This window comes from Hemitrygon akajei, chromosome 20 (assembly GCF_048418815.1).
Source record: "Hemitrygon akajei chromosome 20, sHemAka1.3, whole genome shotgun sequence".
Classification (NCBI taxonomy): domain Eukaryota; kingdom Metazoa; phylum Chordata; class Chondrichthyes; order Myliobatiformes; family Dasyatidae; genus Hemitrygon; species Hemitrygon akajei.
In genome coordinates this window covers 51,188,558-51,210,783 of record NC_133143.1, presented here as the reverse complement: position 1 = coordinate 51,210,783, position 22,226 = coordinate 51,188,558, and the positions used below count along the sequence as shown (strand labels likewise).

Genomic DNA, 22,226 nt, shown 5'->3' with positions numbered 1-22,226 from the left:
CATTATTAGCTATAATTGCACCAACAACTAAAAAGAAAATATGAAATAATAATTTTTAAAATAAGTCCACAAGGTTTCTAATTGTTATTATGCTTACAAACCCCAAAAGTAATTGGTGATTATACAAGGCTAGTGAAAAATTCATGTATTTGAGTCTGTGTTGCTAAAAATTCTAATTAACTCAAAATCTCAACAGCTATTTTCATAATAGACTGTTATCACACTTTTCCTTATCTCGTACCTCTTGTGGCTGTGGTTGCTGTAAAGCAGTTAATTCGTTGTCAACAGGGAGTGGGTCCAAGTCCTTTGGCACCACTCCAATTGCTACATCTCTCCTTTCTTTTGATGTATTTGCATGGCTTCCGTACTCCCTGTACATTTGCAGCAAGTCTGGAGGCTTTGGAATGTTCAATCCAACATCGTCCCACAATTCAAAGTCCTGAAGGGTTGAAATAAGTTTATCCACTGCTAGTTAAAAACGAAATAAAATATCAAGTACAATTCAGAATACACATAAAGACTTTGCAACAAAGTAGGGAAATGCTGGTATATGATCTCTTGATTCTTTAATAGCGGGGGGGGGGGGTGATATCAGAATCAGGTTTATTATCACTGACATGCTGTGAAATTTCTTGTTTTGCAACAGCAGTGTAGTGCAATACCTAAAATATTACTATAAGTCGCAATAAGGAAGAAAAATAGGTAGTGCAAAAAAAAGAGCAAAAAAATGAGGCAGTGTTCATGGTTCATTCAAAAATCTGATTTTGGAGGGGAAGAAACTGTTCCTAAAGCATTGAGTGTGCATCTTCAGGTTCCTGTACTTCTTCTCTAATGTTAGGAGATAGAGCCATTTTATCTTAATTTTAAAATAAAAACCTCAGAATGAACAATCAGATTAGATTCACTGTAGTGGTTTGTTCTAGGCACCAACTAAATCACATGAGACAACATTAACAGATCATGAAATACTTGCTCATTAGTATCCTATTAAAAGGTGAACCCTAGGGTGCATTTGATTGGAGATGATTAACACATACTGACAGAAACTTTAGGATTACATATACTGGGATTCTCTTATGTTTTCTAACAGAAAATTAGCAGTCCATGTCTAGACAGAGTCAATCAATTTTATCTGGATATGGAGAAAGATAATACATGTCTATCAAGCATTAGAACAAAAGCTTAAGTACTTCCACAAATACGTTGATATTTAGATTTTGTCCAATTGGCATCTTAGACAGGCCATTACATTTTAATTCATGCCTGTGTTAGAGGTCAATGAATTTTCCAAGAATGGAATAGGTTTCTTGAACTGTCAGATCCTGTGCAATTGTGAATTTTAATCTGCACATGCTATCTCATAAATGGAATATATAAGGAAATTTAAATGAATGAGAGAAATGGGTTATTCTGCTGAGGTCAGATTTTAAATACAGCTCACTCAGTAAAGCAGTTTATTTTATTTTGTGTTGGCATCAACCAGGTTTCACCAGCACTGTTAACATTTATAATATTAATTTTAACATAATCTTTTTGAGAACCATCTCCTGAGTAATGGAGCAACAATGTTGTCTTAAGAAATTAATAACTTTATAACTAAAGATTTCAAGTCTGAAGAACCATGGTTCAAGCCTATGCTTTAATAATTAAGAACCCAAGAGCGAAATATTGTATACAGTATATTCTAGCTCAGAATTGCAATGCATGAATTGGAAATGACAGTGATTTCGGTACTTTCCAAAAAAAAAAAGCTTTGTTTGTTCTTATGGGATCCACTCTAAAAATTGTGGGTGGAAACATCTTGGAGTCTTTCCTTCCCATTTTTTGGTCCAAAATCTACCACATTTAATTGTGAAATAAAATGCAATAGAGATGTATAGCTTTGACCTGATTGTTGGTTGTCTCATTATTGCTGTACTGATTCAGCTGTTACTTATGTAGATACACTGTGCAGTACCTTCACTAAACTGGGAAACGTACTGGTCCCTCTGATGCTACTTTTGGTCGCACACCGTGTACGCAACCCAATTATTCTTCCTGTGACTGCTTGGGTTTCTCTCCACATTTTGAAGATGCACCAGATGTTACGTTAACTGGCCACAATAATTAGCTCTTGGGTGGGTAGTTGAAGAATTGGCGGGTGGGGGGGGGGGGAAGGGCTCAGAGGAATAATAGATGGCATGGGAATAAAGGGGGGGGGGGAATTGCTTTGATAACTCAGAGGGCTCAATGGCCTGCTTCTGTGGCATCATGAAATACCAGCAAGTGCTTGGCTTCTTATTACATATTGCTGGAAATATGTGGCCAACAGGGTACGAGTTACAAAGGAATTCAATTTTCCGAGTGATTGTATCTGTGAGATCTGGTTGAAAGCATTACAGTTTGCATGGTAGCAGTGCTACACGTGAAATCAATGAATGGACTCAGATGGAGCCTATTTGAAGATAGTAAATTCGAGACTTTTCTTCCAGATGCTCATGGACAACCAACACAAGAAAACTAATTAGATCAATTATGTTATTGTCTCAATGTGGCTCTCCTACCAGAAGCCTTGTTCAGCAGTTTGTGAAGGTACTCCTGCTTATGTTGGCTATTGCAGTTTCTCATCAACCTTTCCCACACAGAACCACATTGGTGTGTCAGTTGAGAAGACAATTTTAAACACAAGGAAGCAGTCATGCCCATATTTTACCATGGGGCCAAAAACATGGGCCAATATCATGGACTTCTGTGGTTCTCTTAATTGGCCCTGTCTCCACTCCAGGATCAGGGCACTGCTTAATTTGCTCTTTATGTCAATTAGTCTTTTTTTTTTGTGTGGTTTGAAACCGCTTAATGCCCTTCAGATCTGTCACTTTAAGTGCCAAAGATACCACTAGTTATCTTGTCACCTCCTATTCATTTTTTTAATATATTAAGTCGAAGCAAAATATTTCTTTGAATTGTTTCCTGAATGCCCCATCTTTGTTCAAGTTATTCTCCCAATCAGTTAGTACATATGACCTCTGGTGAATGTTGAAGTTACCAAAGGAACTTCTATTTGTTCTGATAAAACACAATTATATCTACAATTCCTTCATAAGTAGGTCCTCTCCAGATTATAAACACCTAACGTATTGACACCCATTGCAAACAAGCATTTGGGAGACTGGTGGGAATGGATTTGCCAGCAGCTGCAGGGATTTTCTATCAGGTCGAAATAAGGCACTCCTGCCTGCCTTCTCTTCTTACCATCCCACTGCCCTTCCCTCAAGCCATTCTCATGTTGGACTGGGTTGAGCACAGCCGAGAGAAGTGGGCTGACTCAGTCATTCACTCATCGAGTCAGTGAGGAAGCTGGCAGACACTCTTCCCATGCCTGCTTGCTCTCCTGTCACAGCTGTTTCTGTGAATATTTCTCAGGAACAAAATCCTGTTATAACCAGGAAACTGCCAGCACAAAAACCAGATCTTCATTACAGATTAAGCTCAAACTCAATTCAAATTCTAAGAATGCCACAGTGTGACTTTTCTACAGTGTTTCTGTAGATCATAGAAGCAGCTAATGGGAGAGTGAGCAGGTACAGGATGTGTGGCTGCTGGTCACCCTCACTGAGTGAGGGAGGGAATCTGCTCAGCCCCTGATTACTGCAGCCAGGGCATGAGGGGAGAAAAAAAGAACAGCAGGAAAATCCATTGTCCATCCAGCAGAAGATGCTTGCAGCCATCAGTAAATCCATTCCCTTTCATCCTGGTCTCCCAAGTGCTAGTTTGTACGCACGTGTCCATAAGTCATGTGTTCTTCAAATTACTCATGCAATAAATAATCTCTCTGCTATCAATGTGTCAACTGTTCATAGCTGTCTCCTTTGGGCAACTGAATTCCTGCAGCTGTACCCACATAAAACATGGAAATCACAGTTTGACATTTCTTCCAATCACACTTTTATGTTAAAAATTTCTAAGAGCACAATTTTAATGGCAACTACATATTCATTACTGGCAAAATATCTTCCTTACAGCAGAGGGCCTAACACCTTGAATTATGTGTCTCTATTCCTTAAAGCAATATCTAGAGGTATTCTCTTGATCTTATTTAGCTCTAAATAAGGCTTTTCAAATAAAAATCAAAGACTCAAATCAAAATCAAATTCAAATTCACTCCCAACTTTAAAATTAAACCTGAAATATGCATAACAGGTGTAATTGTTTTCTGCTTCCTGGGCTCACCCTCAAATCCCTCAAAACAAAGTCATTGTTGATTGACTCATTTTTACATGAAGCAGCTTTAAATTTACTTGTCATTCTCTCAACTGTGCCATTAAGAAACACAATTTAAGGACTACATTGTCATGCAATTGTACTTTACATCACAAAAAAATCCTAATAAAGATAAAATTTAGTCACTCTACATTTTTGGTAACAGGTATTCTAAGCATTACCTGGTCATCATTTTCATCCGAAAAGGTTATTGAGGTGAGTTTGTAATTAATCTTCAGTAAATATTCATTCACCAGGAAATTTAATGCTCTTTTCTCAAGAGGTTTAACAGCCTCCTATAAAAAGAACCACATTCCTTGTTTGTGAGGTAAAACAGACAAAATAACAATAAATATTCATTGAACTTAAAGTACTCTGTCAAAGGTGTCACTGTGTTTTGAGGCCCAAAGGAACTTTTTCTCCTGTGATCATTAAAAAGCAGCACTTGCCGACAGTTATTGAAGATGACAAAATGACAAGTTACAGCAAAACTATCAAAAAAGTTCAATGTTCAAAAGTAAATTTATTATCAATGTACAAGTCACCATATACAACCCTAAGATTCATTTTCTTGTGGGTATGCACAGTAAATACAAAGAAACACAATAGAGTCAATGAAAGACCACATGTAACAAGATGGACAAATGTACGCACATACAATAAATATTAAGAATGTGAGATGAAGAGTTCTTGAAAGTGAATCCACAGCTTGTGGGGACGGTTTAGTGACAGAGTAAGTGAAGTTATCGCCTCTGATCCAAGAGCCTGATGGTTGACAGGTAATAACTGTTCCTGAACCTAGTGGTGTGGGTCCTGAGGATACTGTACCTCCTTCTTGATGTAAGCAGAGAGAAGAGAGCATGGCCTGAATGGTGAGGGACCTTGATGATGGATGCTGCTTTCCTGCGACAGCTCTCTGCATAGATGTGCTCAATGGTGGGGAAGGCTTTACCATGATGGACTAGGCTGTATCTACTAATTTTGGTAGGCCTTTCCATTCAAAGACATTGGTGTTTCCATACCAGGCCATGACATGACCAGCCAGTTTACTCTTAACCACATATCTATAGAAGTTTGTCAACGTTTTTAGATGACATGCCGAATGTATGCAAACTTCTAAGAAAGTAGAGGCACTGTCATGTTTTCTTTGTAATGTCACTTATGTTCTGGACCCAGTACAGCTCCTCTGAAATGATTATACCAAGGAATTTAAAGTTGTGACCCTCTCCATCTCTGATCCTCCGATGAGGACTGGCTCATGGACTTCCAGTTTCCTCCTCCTGAAGTCACTCTTGCTGACACTAAGTCATTGGTTGCGGTGGCATCACTCAGCCAGATGTTTAATCTCCCTTCTATACACTGATTGGTCACCTCACTGAAATTATATCATCTCCCTGAAGATTTTGATTTCACATTACTGTAGAACAAGGCAAAGTACAAAACATTTTTTTTAATGACAGATGCATTCTATTTTAGCACAGAATATCACAATTTTAGCTCTTTTAATCATATCACACATTTTGGTGAAAATATATTTTTGCATCTATTATACATCATCTGTACCTACATCAATAGCACACGATTAAGCTATTCGACACACAAGACACACTTCCAGGTTAAAAGCACAAGAAATTATGTTGATCCCTCAGTGAAGTTCTGTTCCTCGAGTTTTCAGATAAGACATTAAACAGATGCCCTGACTGCTTTTTTGCACGGCCTCAAATAAAAACCATGGCACTATCATCAAAAAACAGGGGTGTGTGTGTGTGTGTGTGTGTGTCTCTTCCAATATTTATCTGTCTGCCAAACAATGATTATTTAGCCAAAACCACAATGCTGCTCCAGAGGATTTGCTGTGAACAAAATGGATGCTGCATTGCCTACATTACAGTGACTCCTTGAAAGACCAAAAGCTGTACTTTGACACATTGCAAAAGGGACACAAAATACTATTATACATGCAAGATGATGCTTGGCAAAATAATCAATCCAGGCTGCAGTATGGTAGAGAGTGTTGCAGACATAACTGCTGCCACCATGTTAATAACATATAACCACTGAAACTATGATGTATGTGGCTCTTTGAAAGAGTTATCCAATTAGCCCTAATCTCTGTTGCTTTCTCCCTAGCAAAAAAATTCCTTCTCATATATTTATACAATTGTTCTTTGAATGTTGCTGTTAAACCTGCTTTCATCAATTCCAAGACATTTATTTGTATTTGTATGCTGTAAATGCTAAACTCATACCCTATATTTGGTTATCCTCCTGCCATTGCCTTTTTCACTTTAATAAACCTTTCAAATTCTGAACACAATATCCTCTGAACCTTTTCTGTTCAAAGGAGACCCATCACCTCTCTATAGGCTCTCCAAAGAACTGACACTTCTCTTAAGTGGACTAATTTCCATCTCTGTTATACCAATTCAAAGGATACTCATTAATGTGAAACTCAGTATCAAAATATACTGAAAGATGAACAAAGGAGATAGGTCAGATAGAAGATCCAAATACAATTCCAAGTTAATAAATCAATCTGAAGATTAAAAAATAAGTCTACATCACCATGATTTAAACAAAAAGATGTTACTGGTATACGTAAATAGAAAGAAGACCATCTTTGTAAGGTAGCAAGCATTTATCAAAAACAGACAATGGGATAGAAAAAGCACATTCAAAACATGCTTCTGCAGACTAGTTTGTGGAGAATGTGCAGTATTTAAATTTCCAATTTTGCCAAAACACTTGCAACTCAAAAAAAATCCCTGTAATGAAAAGTCCAATTAATGAAGCAAAGAATTTGCTCCAAATAACTATCCTCTCACTCCATGGGGGAGGGATGACGAATGCTAGACATAATTTGTTTTATGTGATTTGTTCTGATCAAACCTTACCTGAATTTCAGGGCTGGATTTATAATTTTTCCGTTCCTGTAAAGGAACATCACTTTCTGTGAAAGCTGAAAAAGCAAAAATAGATTTACATGTCTCAAATATTCCAGGTCTGTTTATGCAGTAACAAAGCAGAAAATGAAGAAAGTATAATGTACACCACCTGCAGCTTGTGTCAGGTTGGCACGAAGGGACTGAATGGTCTCCTTGGCTTTCCGCAGTTCAAATTCCAGGACTGGATAGGGATTGTATTAAACACACAGAGGAATCCAACCAAGAAAAAGGGAAAATAAAAACAAGGATGGGTGTGAAAATAAAAGAAAAAACAGTTTGAAAACAGAATGCATGCAACTTATGGAATTTGTGAATACATGCAAAGTTTACTAGTTTGGTGAAATTTTTTCCACACTTTTGCATATGTAATAGAATCTCAGTATAGGCAGATGAAAATATACTGAATGGCTCAAATGATGATGTTTACTGCATCCTTAGAACTATTGCTTATGCCTTTTTCAAAAACATATTTCCTGCCTTAAATCTGATAAGGTACATAAAGTTGTTGAGAATATAAAATCATCACTGGCAATTGTACTGAAGAGTCCATGTGCAAATGCACATGTACTATGAAATAAATAATACATCAAATTTAAATTAAGATATTTAGCATGAAAACATTTAATAAACCTCTTTCTTTGTCATACATGGGGCTCTGTTTATGCCTATTATCAAAAACGGGTGATAATTTATTAGTTCAGTTTGATGACAATGGACCTGTTCTCTCTTGTACTGAGCAAATTATATTTATAGATGGATTGGATCCAATGAAATGGTCTGAATTTTGTACTAACTGGAGAGCATGCAATGCTTGCCACTGACCTAAACAACAATTCTACACTGTGCAGATTTCCCATAGAAACTTTTCAAATAAAACTGGCTCTAATCTAGGCCACAAAGTCAAGTGCTGTGGCATATTAAGTGGAAGAACAAGAAGTAACTGCACACTAGACACTGCCAATTAAACTTGATAAGCAGTTAACCATGTTTCCTGGCCTAGCCACCTCTCAAAGCAAAGGACTGTTTCTGTATGTTTTGCTTAAAATAGAGACATTCAAAAACATTCGAAGGCTGTTAACAAAACTCATACAAATACACAGAGCAGAAGTGAACCCTTTCAACTCACCTTGCACATGTCTACCTTGATGCCCATCTATACTAATCCCATCATGCCATATCGCTCTACCCTTTTCCTACCCAAATCCCTATTGAAAGGAATTTCTGTTGTAATTGTATCTGCCTCCACTATCACCTCTGCCATTTGTTCCAGATGCTTATTATCTTCTGTGTGAATTACTTATTCCTCTGACCTACTTGAAATTTTTCTTCTCTCACCTTAATCCAGTGACATCACAATAGAGTCCACTGTGCTGGAAACAAGCGATTCTGATTATCCATTCTAACTCTGCCCCTCAATGTCTTTTTAAAGTTTTATAAAGTTACTTATCAGTTTTCTACATTCCAGTGAAAAATGTCTGTCCGATTTCCCTTATATCTACATTCAAACTAATGCAAAACCTTTGTGAATTGCTTCTGAGCTCTCTGTTGCTTACACATCCTTCCTCCAAAGTGGTAACCAAAACTGTAAGCGCGGTCTAACCAATGAATCATAGAAATGCAACACAAGATCCCAACCCTTACAGTCAATGCCTCAGTCTAAGAAGGCAAGCAGAGCAAGTGCTTTTTTTTCCATTACCTTATTCAACTGTTGCCATTTTCAGGCAGCTATGGACTTATATCCCATGTTACACCAGGACAACAATGCTTTTTAGGTGCCTGCTATTCTTCTATAAATGATCAGACAACCTCCCTCCACCAAACATTTAAATAAGCAATACAAAAATCTAATAATAGACACTTACCTTAACCCTTCTAGCTGCTCTCCTCCAGCAAACAGCTAGCAAGCAGCAAAGCACCAGGTTCAAACACATGCAGAAATCCAAAACATACTGGAATCTTATGAGGAAGTGTCACAGTTGCACATGGAACTGCAGCATTTCCCTGCAAAATCCTGTTTATTGTGTTTGATATAATTTGCTGCATTGCGATTTGGAAATTTCAGCTTTCTCCACAATTCCAAAAACGAAAACCTTCAAAAACTTGCAGAAATTATTTCAGATTGCTGTATGCTAACTACCCAACAACTGGGTAGATTTGACACATTAGTGAAAAGAGTAATTTAAGACGTTGATGATAACAAAAGATCAAGCAGGTGTACTTAAACAACGTCTTTTAAGCATGTATTTGAATTTATTTTCATTATCTGGGACAACTACATAATATATGATTTTAGGTTACAGTTACATGGCCTTGCTTCACTTTTGGAACAAAAAGGAAAGAGATTTCAGTTTTCAGTCTTGGTCCCCATTGATTTCCTTTATCCCTTCTTCTTTTACTGTTAGCTCTAGAACCAATTGATGTTCACTACCTACTAATCTACACTACCTAGATTGCTTTGACTTGTTCTCTTTTGCATACTATAAGTATTAAGTAAACATCATCTTCCATTCCACAAAAACAGAACATTTTCTGAAAAATGTTCACATGGGTACAGCAAGTGTCTGATAATAACCTTTCCCTCAATGTTGCTGCAGGGTTTTCACATTATTAACTGTAATGTTAACCGTTAACTGCATATATAAAATGGCTTCTCTGTAGCATTATAATAAAATGGCTGCTTCGTATGTAAATGATGAGGTAATGCTCTGTTTAGTTGAAATGCTTGGGTTATAATTATCGATAAAGGAGGAACTAACCAATGGAAGCGATGTTATTCTATCTGTACGTGTGGGAACCTGGAGTGAGTGCGTGGGATTTTGGGGAGGAGAACGGAAGAGGAAGGACGTGCTGGACACGCTCTGGTCAATCATCGAGGTTGGTCCCAGGCGGTGGGTCGAGGAGGTCGGAGAAGATTGAATGGTGGACAGAAGGCTTCGATAATTGAGCTCCAACAGTTGTTCACGAACTGATCGAACTCTGATAAGTTTGGCGCCCTTTTCTTTCTGTATATATTGCATCACTATTAATTACCTAGCTCCAGTAAGATTTATAAAGTGTAATCTGTAAAACGTACATTGTGTGCTGTCTGATATTGTATGTGTGAGTTTGTAACAGTGTGTATTATACAGCATCTATGCAAACGGGAGACACGGTTTGGCGGGTGGACAGATTTTCCCTTAGACAAACACAAGCCGATAGCCCTAAGCGTTACATTGGCAATGCCGGCCGGTTGTGTAGTGGTATCTGCAATGGACTTTGAGGCGAGTGGCCTGGGTTTGAATCCAGCATGCTCTTTGTACACTTTCCATCCATGCTGGGTTGAGCACCAAGCTAGCAACTCAGCTTTGTTAAAAAAAAACAGCAAAACTGCGAAAGAAATGGCAAGGTTGCCAACCAATGCATCACAAAGCACAGTAAAGAACAACAACAATGTTGGCAAACAACAGAGTTGATCATTTACTTCAGAAAGGTGGATAACGCACATGGTCCTGATAACATCAATGGTGCTGAGGTCAAGAGGATTCAGAGCTCAAGTTCCTAGATGTGAAATCCCAACCACACCTGTCATGGTCCTACCACATAGATACCACAGACAAGAAAATTCATCAACACCTCTGCTTCCTCAGGATGCTAAAGTAATTTTGCATATTGCGTTTGACCCTCACCAATATTTGAACAATGCACCATCATGGCTTGATATGGCAGCTGCTTTGCATGTGACCACAGGACACTGGGGTTGTGAGCGCAACTTAGCATTTCACAGAAACCAGCCTCATCTACACTTCTTGCTGCCCAAGTAAAGCAGCCAACATAATCAAAGATTAATTCATTCCTCACATACTCTATTCTGCTCCCCTTCCATCAGGTAGAAAAAAAAGCCTGAAAGCATACCCTACCAGGCTTAAGGAGAGCTTCTATCCTCTGTTATAAGACTATTGAACAATTCCTTTGTATGAAAAAATGGATTCTTGAGCTCACGATGACCTTGCACCTTATTGTCTATCTGCATTGCATTTCTGTGATACTCTATTCTGCACTCATTATTTTGCCTTGCACAACTTCATACTACTGTAATGAATTGATCTGCATTAACTGTATGCAAGACAAAATTTTCACTGTATCCTGGGTCAAGTGACAATAAAAAATGTGCCTTACTGTTTCTAACCAACGTCAATCACATCATTTGTATGGACGCTAGACACTATACCGTGCTTTAAGTTAACAGTTTTGAAATAGCATTAGTTATGTGTATTTGTGATCAAAAAGTAGTGAATTTTGTCACTGATAGTTAGTGAGAAATAAGCAATTAGACAATCTAGAACTGTTCTTCTCACTGTGGTTTCAAGCATTCAGGGTTGTAGATGCCAGAAATGATCGGGAGTTAAAATGAAAGGATTTTATTACTTAAATGTTAGGAACTGTGAAGAATTTGAAGATATCAACAGTCATCTTGAATGTTTTAAAGAAAATGAAGGATGCAGTTGTTAAAAGCATTGCAGGAAGGCAGTCTATTATCAGCATTAGGTTTCTGCACTAATTTTGTTCATTTACAGTCAATCAAAAGAACATTGTAGCATAGACTGAATGAATTCCTCTGTCAATAACTATTAGCACTGTAGCAGCATTGGGATATCCAGGAAACTGAGCACTTTTGGTGAAGGGGTTTGTTGAGTCCATTCTGGGGCAGCTTACTCAACTTTGGCCCCCACCAGACACTCAGCTTTCAACTGTGGCTCCAAATAGCTGCTTGCATGTGATAGTGGCCATACACCGGTTTGAAAGGTGGGCTAAACCAGGTAAGGGTAACCAGAAGGCTTCACACTGCAGTGAGATGGGACATACCTGTCCTAGCATGCAAAGTCAGCTTTGGTGGACTGGGCGATGATCAATAGTGTGGAAGGAAGGCGATGATCAATAGTGTGGAAGGAAGGCGGTTCTGCAACAATTTGTACAGAGCAATGGGCATAACGAGGCACAGAAGAACTTCATGGTCATCCATGGCAACCAAGGAAGGCCCAAGTTGTGACAACAACTCGTACCACTGGACCCAGACTTCAGAGGTTGAGGGAGTGGAACTGCTCCAGTGCAATAGCTTTTCCACTTTATAAACTCTTCTGCGCAGGTTTCCTGTCATCATCAGATATGATGAACAACAGTATTGCATTCACAAACAAGAGAAAATCTGCAGATGCTGTAACACACGAAATGCTGGAGGAACTCAGCAGGCCAGGCAGCTTCTATGGAAAAAGACTTAAGTCGATGGTTCAGGCCAACAGCATTGGTAGTGTTCTAATTTGTTCTGTATTTTATTTAAATTCTTGATGTGTTACTCAGTTTGTCTTCTTTTTTAATACGTTTTTAATTATTTCCATGAAACTTCACCTAATTTGGGCAGCTGCTCAATTGGGCCAAAATGTACTGGTCCTGATGTATTCCAATTAACCAGAATGCACTGTATTCTATTTCATAAGCAGATCTAAACTACCATCAGCACAGTTTGTCAAATACACTAATTTGAAAGGCACTATGTAATTATAGCAAGAAGATTTCAAAGTTCAGTGAGAAACGATGACTGGAAGAGTTATCATCTAAAGGCCATTTTAAGAACTTTTAAATTCATATACTTTTCAACTGTGTGCTTAGTGGCCCAAATAGCATAACATGATGGTTGACATTTTAGGTCAATCCCTGCAGTAGATGTAATGGAGAACATGGTTCCAACATCCTAGAATCTGCATGAGCCTCCTTAACATGAGTGCTTATGTGAAGAAAACTGTAATTTCAATTTTTAAAAAAAATAAATTTCCTTCATGGAATCAATTAAAATGGCACAAAAAAAAAATCGGGCAGATTTTCTACTCTGGGCACAACCTACAATTTTGGCACAAAATCCATTTCTCTTGGTCTTCGATATAGGTTTACTTTTTGTATAATCACAATAAGAATGAGCCACTGATGTACGATCATACAGCACTTTAGGAGAGTAATTGAAATTGCTGTGAAATTTTATTGCAATACAACTTACTGAAAGCTAGGTTGTACTTAATAGGGCATTACGAATCATGTTGCTTTAACATAAGGAATGGGAACAGGTGCATTGCCCAGTTCACTCAGAACCAGAATTCAACCAAGGAGCAGTATGAATACTAAGATTATGCCTTCCCTAAATTTAAAAAAAACCCAGCTGCTATGCTACGTACCCAACTCATGATATACCACTTTCAAATACAGCTTTTCTAACATGTTATCAAAAATTAATACAAAAACCTGCTGCTCAAAGAAAATAGTATGGAAAAAATTCACAGCATCAAAGTAAATGTTCGAGTTTCTGTTTGAATCAATGATAATAAAGTGTTTTAATAAATAAAGCACAAAATAACGTGTTTTAAGGTGACTGACATAAATGTGTCTGATAATGTCATTCATGAAAAAATTGAGCTAGCACACAGATATGAAGCATGAATGAAATTATAATGCATTGTTGATCTGCAGATGCCTTAACATAATGTTTACAAACAATGAGTAAAAATTTGGACAGTCAAGTCCATTCACTTCTGAAATGGTTGATTGTCAATGGATTATACTATAACGCACTTAATCATGTGCATCATGTTTGCCCATTCAATCAAGTCTACCAAAGGCAGAATTATAAACAATGCATACATTTACAAAATAGTTCTTAACTGGAAGCTACACCCAACAAGAATTATCAGTCCAAATTGTTGTACACCTGATATTTCTGACCATCTGTCTTTGGGGCCTGTAGTTTCTTTTAGCATGGCTCTGGGGAGTATTTCATTGAGAGCCCAGGCACACAGGCGTGGCATAGCGCAACATAGGAGCTGTCAGTGTTGCACCCAGCCAAGCCCAAAGAATGGTTTTGACCGTCAGACCTCAAGTCCATCAGAAGCCATGACTGTAATTGAGTGCATATGAAACACAACATTTTAACATTCAAAATCTCCAAAACATTGGTGCCTGGATTACATAAAGTAAACTTCAGAAAATGTTATTTTTAATGAGGATAATAATGTAGCCTCTTGATTAAATTGAATGTGATTATTCCACTACTGACAATCGTCAACTGCCAAAGTCAAAAGCTCTTCAATATCCTCGCTAAGTCCCAGTCTCAACTTTAAAATGCATCTTTGACCATGCATTTTGTAAACTGCATAACTGGCATTTTATATTGTCAACAGGTGCTATAGACACAATATGCTACAACTTGTTTTTCATAGAAATTGCCCTACTTTCATCCTACAATTGCCCTACAATTTGAATGGGATGAATATTGGAAGTTTTTCAATAGACGAGCACTAGACTTTTGAAAAAATAACGCATAGCAGCAAAATTGTTGGCAGTCCTAACCATCAGTACTGAACACAACTGTACATCATGATAATTAAACCATGGCATTTATGGATATTTCCCTTCAAGAGAACTCAGGACTTACACAAACTGCTTAGGTTCTAGGGTCCAAATTGAATTAGGGTGCTTCGGTGGTACTAAGAAGGATGTTGCAAGGACAAAGCACGTTAGTCTTAAGTGCAAGGGAAGGGAGCAGAATTGTTAGAAATTGCACTTAATGAATAAATGTAACGAACGGTTTTATTGATGCCATTCATTACAATTTGACTCTGAATAAGTTGATCTTGCCCCTAAGTTGGAAAATATGCACTTAAAAGAAATAACAACCTACTCAATATAGAAACCTTACCTCCACAGGCTTGTAATGAATGATATCAATCAACACAACCTAAGACTGATAAGAAGCAAAACAATTTCTATAAGTGAAGAAAGAGCTAACTCCAAGGAGTAATGTATACCCCTTTTGGACATTTGAACTTAATATTATGGGAACTCATTTGTTCATATGTAGAAGTGTCCATAAGTTTAAAATTCTTTGAGGACAACCTGCAAAATTAGAACTGAGAAACAGATATTTGCATCAAATACACAAACACATTTTAAAAAAGTTGGAAACAAAGATGCATGGACGACACTGAGACAAGGATATAAAACTGACAACAAACTATGAAGCTTTGAGGTTTGCGGGGAAAAATGATAGAGGGAATAGTTAATTGTTCAATGCCGTAAGAACCTAATGGGAAATGAGCAAGCAACGAGACGTTAATAGGCAAATTAAAAATACAAATGGATTTAAAGTTCCAGAGGGAGTTCAGTGTGTGTCTCTCCATGGCAGCAGCTACGCAATGGTAGAATGCATAAAAGCAGAGAGCAGACTAAATGAAGCATATTTTGAAGTTGAGGAAGAGGATACCAAGCCAGACAAGAAGCAAAATAATGGAAAAGTAATGAATAAAACATTGCATTTGTTGCTGATTATTGCCAAAGGATTGCAATAATCAAAGATTCCCATTACAGTGTTTTAAAGGTAATAATGTTCTGTGACGAGGAATGAGCCAATGCTTGACCAATCTAAGTGCCAAACCAGATTGAAAAGATCAAAGTGCGAGGTCTGGTGGTGAGCATCAGGCCAGTGTTCAGATCGCTGCTCGGTGGGGTTTACTTACCTCTGCAATGAACTGTGGTTGAGGTCTGCAATAAACTGGCTCCTGGACAGGCTGCAGTGATGACTGACTTTGTGGCTGTGAACTTACTTTCATGAACTTAAGTTCTGAATGTTATTTGCTTACGTTTTATTATTTGCACGGTTCATTCTTTTTCTTCATATTTGGTATTAGATGGTCTTTTTAAAATGGGTTCTATTGAGTTGCTTTGTTTCATGCTGCACTTAAGATGACAAATCTCAAGGTTGTATAAAGTATACAAACTTCGATAATAAATGTACTTTGAACTTTTTAAACTTTGATAATAAATTCTCTTACAGTAACTTCCAATATTCTCACTACACAATCAATTTTACTGATTGGGAAGTTGAATACTACTGCGTTTTCTAAGGAGGGAGTAAGGGAAAACAGAAATAGTGACTCAGTTATGCTAATAATTACAACTATGAATTTACTAGAAAATAGCTTGACCGAACCTTCAAAATTTTCAGCCACTGCTTTGGAGAGTCAGTATAGATTTGCAGGACATAGGTCATGCCTAAGGAACTGGATAAGTTCCTAAAAAGAATACAGTGACAAGTACATGTCTATGGACTTTAGAAAGGCAATTGGTGAAATAGATTGACCCAATTAGGGAATTGGCTGATCGGCCGTCAACAGCAGAGATTCTAGCAGGTATCTTAATACACTTCATCAATGAAGCTTTTCCTCAAAGCATCTTGGTTGAGACAGTACCATTTATTTAAATAACTTAAATCTGCAACAGGAAATCACATTTGTAAATAATGCAAAGACAAATGGCATAATAAATCATGTACTTGGAAGTACTTAATTATGGAAATTTAGTGTGCAATATTGTGGGAATGTTTTTCAACATGAAGCAAATGCACAAATCAAAGCTGCACTTTTAACTAATAAAATGCTAGAAGCAGTGGACCACAAAACAGACTTATGATTGATGAATGCAAAAATTCATAGCTAATTACAAAGACTACTGAAATAGTGTCCTGATAAAACCACAAGTCTTGTGCACTAAAACGTAAATAGAGCAGATTCCAGTTAATTGGGTCATCAGATAATTGGGGCAGCCACTTATTTGGGACAATTCTTAAAGGACAAACACTAATTGAGAAAATAGCTGGGACTCTCTTTGGGACAGAATGCTGCTTAATTATGCCAAGAGACTGTTGTCGAAGTTTCTAACTAGCGTCAGTTGATGTATTTGTGTGGCTATCAGACTACACTGTGCTTAGGGTAAACAGTTTTTAACCAGTTAGTTGCACATATTTCTGTTCAAAAAGCAATGATATCTGTCACTGATAGCAGAGGAGAAATAAGCAGTAAAACAATTTGGAACTGTTTTGTTTACTGTGGTTTCAAGAATATAGACTTGGAGACATCAGAAACAGCTGGGAGTGAAAAGGAAACAATTTTACTCACAAGTTAGGAGCTAGGAAGAATTTGAAGGTATCGATAATCATCTTGCATGTTAAAATTAAAATGAAGATTTGTAGGATGCAATCATCAAACACATTGTAGGAAGGCAACCTATTATGTGCACAAGGTGTCAGCACTGATATGTTCACAATAAATTAAAAGCAAACACTGTGGATGAATTTGTCCTTCAATAGCTATTAGGAACTACAGTTTTGTAGTACTATAGTAGTATTATTGGTGTTCTAATTTGTTCTGTATTTCATTTAAATAGGTAATTTGTTACTTGGTTAAATGGTAGTTTATCTTTTTTTTATACATTTTAACTATTTCCATGAAACTTTGACGATTTGGGGCAGCTGCTTAATTGGGCCAAAATGTACTGGGCCCGATGTGTCCCTGTTAACCAGAATCCACTGTACTATACTCCCATTATACATGGCATTATTAGAGCACATGATCAAAGTGAGCTGTGCCAAGCTTCACGTGCAAGTATATACAGAGGTGCTAGAAAGCTTATGAACCATAGAGAAAATTCCACATCTCAGCCAGGGCCAACCTGAGGAGGGGAATCTCTCAGGCTAAACACACATACAAACAGAGGAGTGAGGAGCATTTTAACTCCTCGGACCCTCGGCGCATGTGGCGTGGCATACAGATTATTACAGACTTCAAACCACATAGTACTGTGCCCCCTTCCAGCGCTGTTTCCCTCCCTGATGAGCTCAATTATTTCTCCGCTCGCTTTGACCGAGGGAACGAGGAGGTCACCCTCAAAGCGGATCTCCCAGATGGTGAACTGCCTCTCTCTAGGGATATGGTCCAGGTGCAGGTCAGTGGGACTAGGCAGAAAAATGGTTCGGCACAGCCAAGAAGGGCCAAAAGGCCTGTTTCTGTGCTGTAATGTTCTATGGTTCTCACTTTCCACCTCCGATGTTGGCGCCACTCTGAGCAAGGTGAATATACAGAAGGCGGCTGGTCCGGATGGAGTACCTGGCTGTGTGCAGGGCAGTTGGCTGGGGTCTTCACGGATATTTTCAATCTGTCCCTGGCCCAGGCAGTTGTCCCCGCAACCTTCAAGACTGCCACCATTGTGGCAGTGCCGAAGCATTCTACTGCCATGGGCCTGAGTGACTTCCGCCCAGTTGCATTCACCCCCATCACTGCAAAATGCTTTGAGGGACTGGTTCTATCACATCTGAAATCCTGTCTGCCCACTACCCTGGACCCCCATCAGTTTGCCTATTGCACCAACAGGACAACAGAGGACACCATCTCCACAGCACTTCACCTGGATAGCCCCAACTCTTACGTCAGAATGCTGTTCATTGACTTTAGCTCGGTATTCAATACTGTGATCCCTTCCAAGCTGATCGCCAAACTTCGCCAGCTTGGTATCAGCTCATCCCTCTGCAATTGGACCTTGGACTTTCTGACTAACAGACCCCAATCTGTTAAGTTAGACAACCTCTCCTCCTCCACTCTCACCCTGAACACCGGTGTGCCTCAAGGCTGTGTGCTGAGCCCTCTTCTGTACTCCCTTTTCACCTATGACTGCGTTCCTGTACATGGTACTAATTCCATAATCAAATTCGCAGACGACACCACGGTGGTTGGCCTGATCAGAGGGGATGACGAGATGGCCTACAGGGACGAGGTCCATCACCTGGCCACGTGGTGAGCCGACAACCCGGCCCTTAACACCCAGAAGACCAAGGAGATCACTGTGGATTTCAGGCACGCTAGGAGCCACATTCATGTCCCCATCTACAGTAAAGGAGCTGTAGTGAAGCGTGCATCAAGCTTCAAATTCCTTGGTGTCCACATTTCCGATGATCTCAAACCTGGTCCCTGAACTCCTCCATCCTGATCAAAAAGGTGCAACGGCGCCTTTATTTCCTGCGGAGCATCAAGGAAGCTCACCTCTGTCCCAGGATACTGACGGATTTTTACCGCTGTACCACTGAGAGCATACTCACCAACTACATCTCAGTGTGGTATGGCAATTGTCCCGTATCGGACCGCAAAGCACTCCAGCATGTGGCAAAAACTGGCCAGCGGATTATCGGCACCCAATTGCCCACCATTGAAAACATCTACCATAAATGCTGCTTGGGCAGGGAGAAAAGCATTATCAAGATACATCTCACCCCAACCATGGACTTTTTATTCTTCTCCCATCTGGTAGGTGCTACAGGAGCCTCTGCTCCTGCACCAGCAGGCTCAGGAAGAGCTTCTTCCCTGAGGCTGTGACCCTGTTGAACCTCACATCACAGCGCTAAACAGTATTGCACTTTTATTCGCAATTATTTTGTAAATAACACTATTCTTTTGCACTTCTGGTTAGATGCTAATTGCATTTCATTTGGCTTTGTACCTGTACTCGGCACAATGACAATACAGTTGGATCTAATCTAATCTAAAAAATGATTGAAAATATGAAAAGATTTTCACACGTCCAAAAACTAGATAACGGAAACCCAATTAAATAAATAACACAAAAACATTATACTTGTTCATTTATTTATTGAGGAAAATATTTCAATATTACATGTACTGGAAAAAGTATGTGAAGCTCTGGGGTAATACCTCCTACAAAAGCTAATTGGAATCAGGTGTTCCAATCAATGAGATGAGATTGGAGGTGTGGGATGTAGAGGTGACCAGTCCTATAAAAAAAGACACACTAAGTCAGGTTAATGACAGAGCCTCCTTTTCTCAAGAAGAGCTTCTCTCATTATGTGCACAAAACCACGATCAAAACAACTCTCAGAGGACCTTAGAAGAATTGTAGAGAAGGAACCCAAGACTAACAGCAAAAGACCTGCAGAAATTTCTACAACTTGCTAGTTCACGTGCCACTGTAAGAAAAACACTGAACAAGAATGGTGTTCATGGAAGGACACCACAGAGGAAACCACTGCTCTCTAAAAAAAAACACAACATTGCTGCACATCTCAAGTTAGCAAAAGACCACCTGGATGTTCAACATTGCTTCTGGGACAATGTTTTGTGGACAATTGAAACAAAAGTTGAACTTTTTGGCAGAAATACACATTGCCATGTTTGGAGGAAGGAGGGCACTGCACACCAACACCAAAACCTCATCCCAACTGTGAAGCATGGTGGAAGGAGCACCATGGTTTGGGGCTGACTTTCTGCCTCAGGGCCTGGACAGCTTGCAATCGTGGAAGGAACAATGAATTCAAAATTGTATCAAGACATTTTACAGGAAAATGTCAGGGTAGCAGTTTGTCACTTGAAGCTTAAAATAAGTTGGACAATGCAATAAGACAATGATCTGAAAGACAAGAGTAAGTCAACAACAGAATGGTTTAAAAAAGAAGAAAATTTGTGTTTTGGAATGGCCAGTCAAGGTTCTGACTTTAATCCTACAGCAATGTTGTGGAAGGACCTGAAGCAAGCAGCTCATGCAAAAAAAGTCCAACAGCATCCCAGAATTGAAGCAGTTTTGTAAGGAGGAATGGCCTAAGTTCCGCCAAGCCAATGTGCAGGACTGATCAACAGTTACTGCAAACATTTGGTTGGAGTTATTGCTGTATCGGGGAGGGTGGTTACACTAGTTACTGAAAGCAAAGGTTCACATACTTTTTCCAATAAACGCATGCAATATTGGATCATTTTTCTCAATAAATAAATGAAAAGGTATAATGGGTTTTTTTCATGTTACTTATTTAATTAGGTTCTTTTAATCTAGTTTTAGCACTAATGTGAAGATCTGATCACATTTTAGGTCATATTTATACAGAAGTAGAGAATATTCTACAGGGTTCACAAACTTTCTAGTACCACTGTACAGATCTTTTAAGAAGTATTGAATCTATTTGGCAAATTGCACTTGCATTTCAATGATTTCAAACTCACTAGTGAGAGATTACTAAAACTTTGACTGTATTCCCTGGGTATTACAAAATTGATTCAGATTTTAATAAATTGTGGCACGTGTTGAGATGCTTTGCAGACAGCTAACAAAATTACTAACAATTCTACTAAATATACTTATCAGGACTACAATTACTGCAAGCCACAGCCTGTAATTTTCTGTTGAACCATTGTATGAATTGGCGTTTTAATAATATTCTGAAGGATTTGGCGAACTAGACTCTCAAGACGGCAGGTACAGATGCTTCAGCCTTTACTGGAGCAGAGTTGGAGCCAAATTGAAACTCTGGGCCAGATTAATGCAGTGGGGCCCAAGCTCAGGCAGATAGTGAACTGATGTTTGGTCGATTTAAGCGCCGAGCCAGATTAAAAAGATCAAGGTGTTGAGGCAGAGGGTAAAGCACTAACAGGTGTCCAGTGCACTACTCTGTTAGGCTTTATTCACCTCAGCACTGAACAGCCTCTGCAGCTGTAGCCTACATCCATGGCCTGCAGCTATCAGTACTGAACCTGACTCTGTAGCTGGGGCCTGCAGCCACTGGCCTTCTGGACTGGCTTTGCGGTTCATGTTCTGTGCATTGTTGTTTGCTTTTTTGTTATTGCTTGCACAATTTGTTCTTTCTTTTTCGCACAGTAGATGTTTGACTGTCTTTATGGCACGAGGATTTTCATGAATTCTACTGTTTCTTTGTTTTGTGGGTGTCTGCAAGAAGATGAATCTCAAGGTTGTATATGGTATACATACTTCGATAATAAATGTACATTGAACTTTGAATCTCTAGTGCCACCCAACCTCAGTGGAAAAAGCTTACTTGCATTTACCCTATCTTGTCCTAGATGGGAAAAGAGTTACTACATTAACTCATTTTCGAGGCAAAACTATACTTGATCATCACATTTCCTGAGCAGCTTGATCATTTTGTGCAGTTGACACCAGACTCCTGAAACATGCTCCATTCCTCAAAATTTAAGAATAGAGATTACCAGCTGGATGGAGGAGCAGAGTGAGGATGTGCTCAGAGTCTCCCTGAAGATTTACAACACCTTTAATGTCACTTAGTAACCTTTGGCCCATAACTGCTCAAAGTGCAGAAGGAACATTTAGGATGGAATTGAGAACAGAGGCCACACATGGGGACAAGAAGTCCCACTCAAGCAGATGATACAGACTATA

At 38.8% G+C, this 22,226-nt stretch overlaps 1 protein-coding gene across 5 annotated transcripts in view; it reads right to left on the bottom strand.

The window, feature by feature from the left end:
- Nucleotides 1–22,226, bottom strand: part of relch (RAB11 binding and LisH domain, coiled-coil and HEAT repeat containing) — a 102,160-nt gene that overhangs the window by 64,669 nt on the left and 15,265 nt on the right. For all 5 annotated transcript variants that reach the window (XM_073024284.1, XM_073024288.1, XM_073024283.1 and 2 more), the window contains exons 3-6: nt 7,294–7,365; nt 7,134–7,198; nt 4,422–4,535; nt 242–439 (exon numbers count right to left, since the gene is read on the bottom strand). In XM_073024284.1, the coding sequence (XP_072880385.1) occupies nt 242–439; nt 4,422–4,535; nt 7,134–7,198; nt 7,294–7,365 (449 nt within the window). The remainder of the gene's footprint in view (nt 1–241; nt 440–4,421; nt 4,536–7,133; nt 7,199–7,293; nt 7,366–22,226) is intronic.